The sequence below is a fragment of the Sebastes fasciatus genome, chromosome 1 (genome assembly GCF_043250625.1).
Source record: "Sebastes fasciatus isolate fSebFas1 chromosome 1, fSebFas1.pri, whole genome shotgun sequence".
NCBI lineage: Eukaryota > Metazoa > Chordata > Actinopteri > Perciformes > Sebastidae > Sebastes > Sebastes fasciatus.
This window is the reverse complement of record NC_133795.1, coordinates 14,674,240-14,687,010: the sequence shown is the minus strand read 5'-3', so window position 1 is coordinate 14,687,010 and position 12,771 is coordinate 14,674,240. Positions and strand designations below refer to the sequence as shown.

The following is a 12,771-nucleotide window of genomic DNA, read 5'->3' as shown; positions in this document are numbered from 1 at the left end:
AAAGTGTGTTAAATATAAATGCCAGAATGGTATAAATAAAAAAATGAATAAGAATATTATCATTATATAGATAATTATTGATATAATAATATCATTATTTACTTGCTGTAACTAGTAACTAAAGTTATCAAACAAATGTAATGGAGTAAAAAATACAATATTTGCCTCTGAGATGTAGTGAAGTAGAAGTATACAGTGGCAGAAAATGGAAATACTCAACCTCAAAATTGTACTTAAGTACACTACTTGAGTAAATGTACTGAGTAACTTTCCACCACTGACCTCTGGTTCAGAAAAGTACATAAAGACTCATTTAGCTGGAGAGGATTCAGCCTCTAAATCTTCTCTAGAGTCCAACACTTTGCAGACGTTCCACCTCACAAACAACTCGGATGTGGCGCAGGAAGTCCCTGATACCATTTAGTGAGCAGAAGATCTGTCGTCTTTTGAAGCTCCTCATATTGTACGTGTGTAAATGTTTTCTAAACTCATAAAACTTCTCATATCCTTCACATTAACTGTTGAGATAACAAGTGCCTTTGTGTATTTAATAGCCAAAGAATGTGTCGCTGCCTGCATCCGTTCAGTGTGAACAAAAGCCGACTGTCCTGAGCAAACTATGTTACTGTGCTCCTCTGTTTCTTCTTCTTGAATCCACCCTTAGTCCATAAAATCACTGAATCAAACCCACATCACACACAAAGACAGTAAAAGACACTACAAATACCGGAAGACAAAGAAAAAGTACTTGTTGTTTTTATTTATTCTGTAACCCACTTGTCAGTACCAAGCCATGTAATGCATACAGTAACTCAAGAATCCTAAATCACACACCTAAAAGCCCCTCGTGTGTGATTCACTACAGTATGGAGATATTTATCACATGGTAGATATCTATCTATGTCACAGTTTTTTTGTTGTTTCTTTATCACAAAGAAAAAATAATGTACCCAACTGCCATAAGATATCACTTTGGGACACGGTTGTCAGAGAAGTGATGAAGATATCGTAATGCTTCTATCATACACGTTACATACTATTTTTTATCATCAGACAAAACAATCAAAGGCATGCTTTGTAGGAAGAGAGATAACAGCACTGATTACAAAGATCCTCGCAGCAACATATAAGGAGGATCAGATCATTTTCAATACGCAAAAAAAGAAATATTTGGCTCATACAGTAGGCTATCTTATTAGGTTTATACACTGTATTTTGTTGCGAAGGGGCTCATTTAACTTTACAAACAAGACTTGGGCATTTGTCCAAATTTGTTAGGGAAACTCATAACATTTAAAGTTTAACTTGTTTGTATTTTCCACAGAAAATGTCCTGTGAAAAATGACATATCTGGTAAAGCTTCTCCAATTACTGTAAAACTGCTGTCATATAAACAACCACATATGACAACCTTTGCTTTCACTGTGATGTTAATAGTGGATATTACAGTACAGTAAGAACTGCTGCCTCCTGCTGTTGATTTTTAGCTATATACACACAGTTAGACCTCAATGGTGGAAGTCTGGCGCAAGCAGCGGTTTGTCTCTGTAGGGATGTCCTGGCGGCTGATCTCATTCCCATCCAGTCGCAGCGTCCGGAGCTTGGAGAAGCTGGTCACGTCCATAACGCTGCAGAAACTTCCCAGAGTGAACTCTAGAGGGACAGATGGGGAGGTGGTAAAGACTGTGTTTGTGTCACAGCACCTGTATATCAGTTAGGAAATGAAACTGCTGAGAGGTCCTAAGTATTTTTTGCCATAATATTAAATATTCATGACTAAATAGGAAAAAAAACAACTCCTAAATTAATGTTTTTTAAGATTATCTTCTTCATCAGGACTGCGTGTGTGTAGTTTGATCAGATTTGATTGACTGTGGACTGAAAACATCAGCAAACAACCAAAACTTGCCCGTTCTCATTCCCAGGGTGTCAAATACTGACGCCTTGTCACGCCCCTCGGAGTGTGATACCAACGCACAAGGCACCCTTTAATGTTACCAGGCTTTCAATTAACTACAACGTAAACCCATCGCTGTCAATATTCAATCAGAGAAAGTAGTCGGGGAGTGTGGTGACTTAGTTTAAAGAGCAACAAAAAAACACATTGGAGGGGTGGTGGACGGGTCCAACAAACAGGGCTTTCATACAGGAGGCCGCGGTTCATGTACCGTGTGAGACCAACAGCGTGTTGTGTGTCTTAAAGGTCCAGTGTGTAGGATCTGGCGGTATCGAGCGGTGAGGTGTGGAGATTGCAACCAACTGAAGCCTGAACTGAACTGGAGTGTGTGTGCGAGGGAAGTGAGTGGTGAAGCGTTTTTTCCTAAACCTAACTGTTTTGTTTGAATACACAATGTTAACCACAGCATCATAGTTTGATGCGCTGGGCTTCCCAGAGCATTAGAAAGTGACGCCAAGGGGTCCTGACAAAGCGTCAGTATGTTTGGGATGAGAACGTGTTGACCAAAACTGTATTTATTTAGAACCTGATTGCTCATAGAAAGAAGCTGATTGAGAAATGTTTGGGCCCTTTAATAACTTCTATAAATTGCTTTCTAATTTTTTTTTTTTCTAAAAAGACGTGTGTAGTGCTACACAAATGATTCATAAAACATGTAGGCTATGCACTTTACCTTTGATCTGGTTGGCTTGCAGATAGAGATGCTGTAGTGTGGTGCTCACTGGAGGGATTCTCTCCAGTTTATTGAAGCTCAGGTCCAGCTCCACCAACCCGGTCACATTAAAGGTGTTGGCAGGGATACCCTTGTCTGTCAGCTGGTTGTGAGCCATCCTGACATACTGCAGCTGAGTGAAATGGCCCAGGAAGCCCTCTGGTAGAGAATCAATGGAGTTGGACTCCAGGTAGAGCTGGTGCAGATGTTCGGGGAGTGCCTCTGGGACCTGGAGTCAGTTAATGAAAATATTATGGGAGGACTGCAGATTCACTTCATGGGACATTTGCAAACACAGATACACACAATTACCTTTGTCAACTTGTTGCTGCTGATGTCCAGCAGTGTGAGGGATTGGAGTGCCTTCAGTGATGTGCCCATGTCTGTGACAGCGTTGTCATGGAGATACAGGATAGTGAGGTTATCCATTCCCTCTACGTCTGCAGGTGTTACCTAGGCAACAGTAATTTTTTAAGTCTTATGTCTGTGACGTACGGTCAAAACGAGTAAATGACAACAGAGAGGGGCCCTGCGTGAATATCAAACTATTGCAAAACATTACCTTTTCAATCTTGTTGTGGTTGATTCTCAGGTCTCGCAGGGTGCGAGGGAGGTTTGAAGGGAAGGCAGTCAAATTGTTGTGTTGTAGATATAAACGCTCTAGTCTCTCCAACTGCAGAAATGCCTACAAAAGATAGATGCCTGATAGTTAGATGCCTGAAATAAGGTTTGTGGTTAACACAAGAGATTTTAATGTTTGTTCTACGACATAAAATGCATCAATAAATACCCCACTCGTGAATCTTGAAGCCTTGATATGTCTTTAAAAAAGGCGGCTGCTAACAAGTGGCTAAATGAGACTTCTAAATGTCATCACGCCGTCTCGTCCGCCTTTACAGCCTCGTCGTGTATACTCACACTCATGCAACCTTTTTGTAGTTTGTTTATAGTTTAACGTTAGCTTTTTATTTCTGGCGATTGCATTCACACTTCAAAAATCGTAAAAGCCGTGTTCTTTGTGAAGATTATCTTGCTGAGCTGCTAAGTATCATAAACAAGATTATCGGTATCTTATTATCATTATTTTCATTATATAATAAGAATAATTATTAAATTATCATTATTATTATTTTTTATTATTATCATTATAATAAAAGAGATTATTTTCTGCAATAATCCAAAATCCAAAGGAAAAATCCCATTGGCCTTTTGTCGAGGGAACCGGGGCGATGCTAACTTCCTGGTAGGCCTACAAAAATACATCATCCCTAGAGCACTCTATTGAAGAGTTAGAATGACATTAGTATCGAAACCAATCTAAGTGACATTTGTATTTTACATGCTGTTTAATGTGCTGTAGCTGAGCAGCTAATTTGTTTGATACCAGTGCACTTTTTTCTTTTGCTGGTTGCTCGTTCAACAAGCTAAGGCTCAGGGCAAGACGCTGTAAGTTAGACGCTAATGCAAGTTGTTGTTTGTGTGCAATAGTGTGCTGTAAATTGAGATTTCAGACACTTATTTATCATCATCATTTTGCATCATCACTGGTAGCTGTTGGCTCGTGCAACTGTGACTTTCGCATCTAAAAAATGCATCGTGGGGTTGTTTGCGGAAAGTAGTTCACATACAATGGACATGACTTTCTTCGTTCCTTTGGGGAATATTTTGAGGGCACTACTGTCTATATATAATGGATATATTTAAACATTCTGTCACTCTAATAAAATGGCAGTAAATGTGGTGCACTAATAGAAAGTGATTTGGGACGCTGCCAGTGTAACTGTCTGCCTATGATAGAACAATGACGTTATTGCTTGTTTTGCTCAATGCAGAAGTTTGATTGGCTGTATGGAAACATCTACATACAGTAGGAAGAAAAGTAACGGTATTATGATGGATTAATACAAAGCCATCATGAAACCAAAACATACAAATGTCTCCCTTTTGATGTCTGAGAAAACACATGTAATTTTAATTAATGTCAGTTGGACATTAAAACTAAGAACCACATGTCCAACTGCATAAAGCCAGCCATCTGACAACCATTTAGAGCAGCATCACCGCTTCATGCTCTGAGCTCACATGTGTTGCTGGATCTGACTGAGACCACATGTGGGGTTTACCTTCTTGCCAATGGCATCAGATGTCAGCTGGTTGTGATGCATCATGAGCCACATCAGGTTGGTTGCATTTACTAGAGCTGAGTCGGGCACAGCTGTGATGGCATTGTTTTGGAGGTACAAGTATTTCACGCGGGAGGGGATGGTCGGCATGGCTGTCAGGCCCCGCCCGTCACAGTACATGGCGGCTGGGAAGGAGGGGGGGCAGTCACACTCATCTGGACAATTCCCTCCTGTGGTGTCTGCCTGCAGGGAGCCAAATCTTAGGCTCCGCGGGCCGTACAGCCAGGCGAAGGGGTCCCGTCCATGTCCATGGGAGCGAGAGAGTGGAAGCAGGGCAGACAGGAGGAAGACAATCACCCCACGCATGGTCACAGTCACACAAATCTTCACTGTAATCTAACCGAGACAAAGACAAAGAGAAAAGGCAATACAATTCAAGATAGAAATGAATTTATTCACAAATTGACAGAGCTCTTTTGTTAATAGGGCTATATTGACTAGTATTTTCTTTAATATTTTGAAACAGATACACTTCAGAGTCTGTACTCACTAAGGGAAAGTTCCTCACTTATATAGTAAAGAGGTATGGATTTGCAAAAACGAAATAAAATCTTAATTAAGCCACTAAAATGTCAAAAAAACAAACTTCTCTAACACCTTTAGAGAAAAAGCTGCTAAATGAACAGTCAAAGGTGCAGTGCAGCTCACTGACTTTGTTTTGGAAATGTAACTGCCTGCAGAGAGGTACATTCTTCGGGGTCTTAATCCACGGGGAATCCAGAGAGGAAGCATTAAAAAAAAAGAAAGAACCTCGCCATGAATGCCAGCTTTGTTAATGGTTCTTCACTGCTGCCCCCAAAATTGTGGGAAAATATCCAATAATTATACCCTCTGATTTGCAGAACAAAAGCTCAAATGAAAATATGACTCTATCATCACGTGTTTATTCATCTCCTATAAGGTTTCATAGATAAATACCACAGAGACAGACAGTGTTCACACACATGCATGCACATACAAAAACACATACACACACACACACACACACACACACACACACACACACACACACACACACACACACACCTACCTGATCAGATTGGCTCGCCCTCCTGGTCCCCTCTTCTCTCTCAGACTGTGCTCAGGACTGAAGGGGGACTCTGACAAACACTTTGTAAAAAACACTTTCCTCCCCTCCCTGCTCTCTTTGCCGTCCCCCCTCTCCACACCCTCTCTCTGTTCCTGCACCCCCTGTTTGCTCAGGCATGGCCCAGCACACCCCACACCCCACTCTGGTGCCTCTTTTTCCACTAATGTGAGTGATGTGCAGACGCAGCGGCTGTGAGGGATTGTTCCCATCTGTGTGCAGCACATTCAGGTCCTTTTAGCTGAACCCCATTATTTCTTCTATAGTAAGACATTTGCACCTTTGCAACCCCCTCTATTGTTGTTAAAACACCTGAGTGTGTGTGTGCATGTGGTTTATATGACACAAGTGTGTTAAATTGTTATTGCGCATTATGCTCTTTTAGCTAAATAATAGTCAATCTACATCCACGGCAACTTACTTCCTGTAGTTGACAGTGGGAAAGATGTCTGTAAGGTCATGTCATTGTTAAAGGTGATTTTATTATTTGACTAATTATCTTGCAGTAATATACTACACTATACTAAACTACTATAATACTATGGGTTACGTGACAATACTATACAGAGACGATAGTTTTTTGCTTTCCAACATTATTCAGATAGACTGATAATGGATAACAAAATGGTATATCCCAACCATCTTGAGCCCACTTAGCAAAAATCCCCGTGCCAGAGACAAAGTTTTTTTAACAGGGGAGGATCTAACTCTTTCCATTCCTCTCCAACAGCCTTAAAGGGTTAAATGAAAACATGTGTGACAGTCTGTCTGGTCTTAATGCGGGCCTCTTCCTGCCTCTGTGTCCTTTCTCCGACACGATCTCCATCTGAATTAGTTTTATCCCTTTTTTCTTCTCTATATATCCTTCTCTTTTTCTTGTTATTGTGGGACACCATTTTATAATGTCCCTTGGTCACATTATAAAAGAGTAGTGTGATTGTTTGATAGCTAAACATGTTTGCACAGGAAAAGGATGTATCTGGACCTTATTTGTTTTGAACAAAAGCATCACTGAAAGTCTTTTCCTTTGGATGTACCATTTCATGTTGAGTACAAACCCACTGGCTTGTGTTTCCTCCAGAGATCCACATATAATATTTTTACATTGCATGTTTCATCCTCTGCAGTGCAGTAAAGGGCCTGTGAATATGTGAAGTTTGCACATTAAATGTGTAAACATATACTAGTGGTGTCATGGGCTACTGTAGCGAAAGGAAGAGCTGAGGACGTTGACTCTGACCTGGATTAATCGCTTTCTTTCCAAGAGTTAGATGAGAAGATCAAGTACACACTTATGCCAGGAGACTGTTAGACATACACAGACATACATTACATAAATGATTGGGGTGGTGAGATGGGCTGAACCTTATGTTTTCTTCGGAACACTCCTCTTATAGAAAAATGCAAGACCCTTCCTGTAACATGTAAAGGCCCTGACACACCTAGCTGACGGTTGGCTGTTGGACAGTTTGGGGCCGTCGGTGAGAGTCCATCAGACAAGTTTTTTCGTTGTGTCCTGTACCGTCAGCTCTAGTCTGCCCGAGTCTGCCCGAGTCTGTGATTTTGTTGGCCGATTCAGCATGTTGAATCGGCGGCGCCCGTCTGTGAGAGGAATCACTCTGATTGGCGATTCAGTTTATGTGAATCAGTGCACGAGGAGAGAAACGGACGTGAAGAAAGCATGCAAATGAGTAAAGTCAAGAGGGAAAGCTCTTCTTATTTTTCATTTTCATCTCATCTGATCACTCCAATACAGAGATATTTTCACTACGACATGGTCATCTGGAATGAAGCTAAGTGGTGAGTGAAAGTGGTGTGAAAATGGTCTGCAGACGACGCTTTATTTCATGTACGTATCATAACAACGGCTTGTATATCTGCAGTCCTCGGTCTTCCAGTTTCCCTTTTTGAATGCCGAATACAGACTACCGCGACCTGCCGGAAGGGAGAGTTATTTCATCTCACGCAGGCGCAGAACGTACGTGGTAGTTGGCCGTTGGCCGTTGGCTGTAGTCTTTGCGGTGTGTTGGAGTGCAACTTTTTGACCAAGACAAAGGAGACTCAACAGTCGGCCTTCGTCGCCACTAGTTCTTTGATGTCGGCTTGGTGTGTCCCCAGTTTAAGAATAACATAACAGTGTTAGTTGGGTACAACTTGTTTAACCATGTACATTGTACACCAATTTAAACTAGGTCTATCAATCGATTCAAATATTTATCTCAAGTTAATCACACATTTGTTATCTGTTTAAAATGTACCTTAAAGGGAGATTTGTCAAGTATTTAATACTCTTATCAACATGGGAGTGGACAAATATGTTGCTTTATGCAAATGTATGTTTATATTTATTATTGGAAATCAATTAACAACACAAAACAATAACAAATATTGTCCAGAAACCCTCACAGGTACTGCATTTAGCATAAAAAAAGTTTTTAGCTTGGTGCCTGGCGACCTCACAGTGTTTGTTTTCCTAGTGTTTATGCTAAACTAAGCTAACTGTCTCCTAGCTGTTCATATTTCACAGTGGCATACATTTTTTAATCTAACTCTTAGCAATAAAGCAGGTAAGCATTAGTGTTGTTGAAGTGTTCTTGTAGTGGATTTGGAGAATTGTTACACCCCCATATTTCCCAAAATGTTGAAATATTCCTTTAAGCCTGTTTTGCTTTTAACATTTGTCCAATGGCTGCACCATCTTGGTGAACGATCAAAGAGCAAAGAGCAGTCCTGTCAGCACACGTAGGAAAGTATGCTATGTAAACTGGCTCAGTGCCTTACACATGTTAATTAAGTTACTTGTTATAGCCATTGTGTCAGACATCTGACAATAAAAGTCTTTATAGATCAAAAAGTGAAGAAATGAATAACCAGATGGCCACATTGTGTTAAAGCTGAGCTGGAGACCTGGGTGAGGAATTTACAAGGCTGAGACAGTGATTGTTGAAGCTCGATGCAGCTGAACAGACCGGTCAGTCCTCTGCCCAGCCTTATGAAACACTGAACCAGTCATATTTATTATTGAAAATGGGATTTTAGGTGTGTAATATTCTTACTTCTCAACACAGCTTTATTTTTCTCTGAATGGAGAAGCCCCTGTGAACTGAACCAGGATGAACTCCAACCCTTCACTCGCCACTGGCTTATGAGCTGTTTGAGGTTAAATACCTCTTGCAACATAACATCAAAGACCTGTTTATATGAGGTGGTTAAATAGATAAAGTCTAATGTGTGCGCGTGACAGAAAGTACATATCTACATATACAAACAAATATAAAGAAATGTGAAAGAGAGATAAACAGAAGGTGCAGCAGTTACCATTTAGAGTGAGAGAAATTGATTCTCTGCTGACCAGGACTTCAAAGTAAGAGGCCCAGGTGGACTCTGCGTGGCCCCCAACGCTAACCCAGCCCCCCACCCTGACTCCCGTCTGGGTCAGGAGCAGCGCTGAGCAGGGATCAGAGAGATCAGAGGACCTGGCCCTTTCCAATCAGGCCGTGAACTCTTCACAGGAATGTCACAGGAATTTTCATTCTGGACGTTGCTTCACTCACCTGCAGAGAAGTTTGAAATAATTAAAACTATTCTAAACATCTACTCACTCATCCTAGCTTTCTTCAGCCCTTCAAAGATGTGTTTATTTCCAGAAAGAAAGCAGGTCAGTGATAGGAAATTCCCTTTGTTTGGAGACCTAGTTTTGTTTCGCATGAGATGGATTAAATGGTCTTTATATGTATGAATGGCAGTCAGATGTTCTTACACCTGCCCTACAGATTCATATGGGCTTGATAGATTTCACATATTTTAAAAATGCTGCTCTTTCTAAGTAAGATGCTTTTTTTTTTTTACTGTGGAAGAAGGAGACACAACAATTTTTTTTTGTATCAACCTTTAAGGTCCAGTGCTGGTGGGATCTAGCGACGAGGTGAGGAGATTGCAACCAACTGAAGCCTCTCCCGTGTGCCAAGCGTGTTGGAGAGCTATGTATATGTGGGAAGTGAGTGGTGAAGCAAGAGAGAAAGAGCGGCGGCGACGGGAGCGAGTAACGTTATCGACTCCGGCCCAAGCAGGAAAAGTCAACAGAGTGTGGTTTGTCCGTTCTGGGCTACTGTAGAAACATGACGGTGCAACATGGCGGACTCCATGGAGAGGACCCGCTCCCTGTAGATATAAACGGCTCATTCTAAGGTAACGGAAATATAACGATTCTTATTATCAGGTGATTATACACCTGAAGAAAACATACTTTTGTGACACACTGTTTCTTTAAATAAAATAATTTAATTATGAATTTCACGATGCAATCTGTGGCAGTTTATCTTTTACTACAAAGTTTGTCCATCTCTTCGTATCTTTCTCTCTCAAACTCTTTTCTTGTTCTTAACCATAAAAATGACATGCCTAACTCTAACCAACTCTTTCACTAACCTGAACCCAAAACCAAGACTGAACCTACAATTCAATGGTAAACCTTATGGGAACCGGATTTTTGTCCCCACAATGTGATTTATACAAGTTTACACCCCCCACCACACACACACACACACACACACACACACACACACACACACACACATAGCAATGATTCTCACTTATTGTAAATCAAAGAAAGTATACTGAGTTATAACTTACATACAAAGATTGTTTAATTTCATAATATCACATATAAAGTATAACACGTAGGTCTATTCATAAAGAAGATGCACTCATGATATTACAAACTAATGGAACATTCTAGGAATGATAGAGATTCGGTTTTAGCGGTCCCTGGACAATGGGTCTCCTTAAGGTAACTTGAACCATGGCACCCCAGGGCACAGGGGGCAGCATAAACCATGGGATGGAAAGCAGATGTCCACACACACACACACACACACACACACACACACACACACACACACACACACACACAGATAAATCAGGCACAGATGTTCGTGATTACACCACGTCAAGCTTCTCATCTTCTTCTCATACAGATGAAAGCAGCAGATTGTTTTGTATGTATGTTGGTCATTTTAATTACGGGTCTAATCTAAATTCTGGTGTTAAATCCGCTATGTGATGCAAAAAAAAAAAAAAGGAGATCTTAAAAATAATCTTAAGGGTGTCCTGGTAACCAAGTGGTCTGAGATGATGCACGCAACTGCTTCATCTCATGCCGGGGACCATCTGTTGTATTGCAGTAATGAAACTCAGTATGTGAAAATGACTTTGTCACCAAGAAAAAAACATATTTAACTTAGAGCAGTACTTCAGTACTTGTGAACCTTGTGTGAACTCACACAACAGAAATAATATGGTTCCAAAAGAAAAATACATGTCTAATAGTTATAATGAGATTATATATCTTCTTCTTCAGTCGGTACAATCGTTATTTTTCTTTGAATTAATACATCCAATCTGTCAAAAGAATATGTATATACCATTTATTGGTATTAATGTGTAAACAATAAACATTTGCAAAGTACCTTAGTTTATATCACCATACTAAGCTTGTGTGTGCTGTCGATTTCACAGAAAATGTTGCCCTCTAGTGTCAAAGACATGAACTGTTGAGGGACACGTTGAGGCAGCAGATGGTGAGTGAAATTATGAGAAGAGGAAGAACAAGAGGTGGGAGAAGAAACTAATTCAGGCTCAGCTGGTGCTGTTGAACACTGATTGTTTAGATTTCTAAAAATAACACGCTAACCGGTGTAAGCATCTGTGTTTCTGTGATATTGAACAATACAAAAAATTTGAAAATGAAATAATTTCACTTCAAGTCCATTTAGGTGCTGTTCAGGAAAACAAAACAAAAAAACACACCCACACAAAGAACAAACATCGCAACATTTATTCCCACACGAATGTGAAGTCCTCAAAGTAATATGATATCATAATATAATCAATATTTTTATGTTACCAATGGATAATTATCACCTGCAGTTCATCTCAGCTCTACAGAGCGTTTTAGAGTCTTTCAGTCACTGTTTTTATGGCTGTTTTGGTTCACTCTTCTGGATGTGTGAATAGGAAACCATATGCTACCATGTTCATCAACTTAAAAGATGATGATATATCAGTGTTATGTTAACAGCTTTCCACTGTCCCCAAATGGCCTTTAAAAATAAGTTATTGTTTATAGCGCTCCGAAAAAGTGAAAATTTGACTTAACAAACTCCATCTGATGATGAGGATCATATGATGTGAATGAAAGCTCCAGAACAGCTAATAAATGGACCTAAAGCATAGACTGTATAAGAAGTGGACGTAGTCACCGTGATTGGTTTGTGGACTGCCATTTTGAAACATATAATTCGGCATTTTGACTGTGGCCACCTTGGTTTTTGGCCGTTGCCATCTGGGCTTTTTGCAACCAGAAGTGACACGAGAGGGTGGAGCTAAGTTCAACTGAACACTGAATATGACATTTTAGGGGACCAAAAAAAGTTATGACTAGCTTTCATGAACTGAAAACACACTGTGAAAGGGTTAAAGCTGTAAGACGAAAACACGGACAACTCCCAGACCTCCCAACGCCGTGGTAGCGACTTGTCAATCACAAGGTAGCCACGCCCTAAAGCATCCCCTGCTTTATGGTCTATTTGACTCTAAATGGGACCATAATTTACTAAATGAACATCATGCTGTATTGAAGAAGACTTGAAACTAGCGATTGAGACCATAAACTCATGTTTACAATGTTTACTGAGGTAATAAATCAAGAGAGAAGTAAGGTCATTTTCTCATAGACTTCTATACAATCAGACTTCTTTTTGCAACCAGAGGAGTCGCCCCCTGCTGGCTGCTAGAAATAATGCAGGTTTAAGGCACTTCAGCATTGGCTTCA

General features: G+C 40.4%; 1 protein-coding gene across 1 annotated transcript; it reads right to left on the bottom strand.

Moving 5' to 3' along the window:
- Positions 1–740: 740 nt before the first annotated feature.
- On the bottom strand, positions 741–6,012 carry fmoda (fibromodulin a). The gene is made up of 6 exons (XM_074651219.1): positions 5,883–6,012; positions 4,793–5,188; positions 3,232–3,354; positions 2,982–3,122; positions 2,631–2,898; positions 741–1,653 (listed from the first exon to the last, which is right to left on the bottom strand). The coding sequence occupies exons 2-6, from the start codon at positions 5,156–5,158 to the stop codon at positions 1,502–1,504; spliced, it is 1,050 nt and encodes a 349-aa protein (XP_074507320.1). The 5' UTR covers positions 5,159–5,188; positions 5,883–6,012; the 3' UTR covers positions 741–1,501.
- Between the last annotated feature and the right edge of the window lie 6,759 nt (positions 6,013–12,771).

Bases quoted from the DNA above. Each gene is read 5' to 3' on its own strand.
- fmoda (XM_074651219.1), bottom strand. From the start codon at position 5,158: ATGCGTGGGGTGATTGTCTTCCTCCTGTCTGCCCTGCTTCCACTCTCT. The intron at 2,899-2,981 runs GTAATTGTGTGT...AACTGACTCCAG, and splicing joins GCAGCAACAAGTTGACAAAG to GTCCCAGAGGCACTCCCCGA. The intron at 1,654-2,630 runs GTAAAGTGCATA...CTGTCCCTCTAG, and splicing joins GCAAGCCAACCAGATCAAAG to AGTTCACTCTGGGAAGTTTC.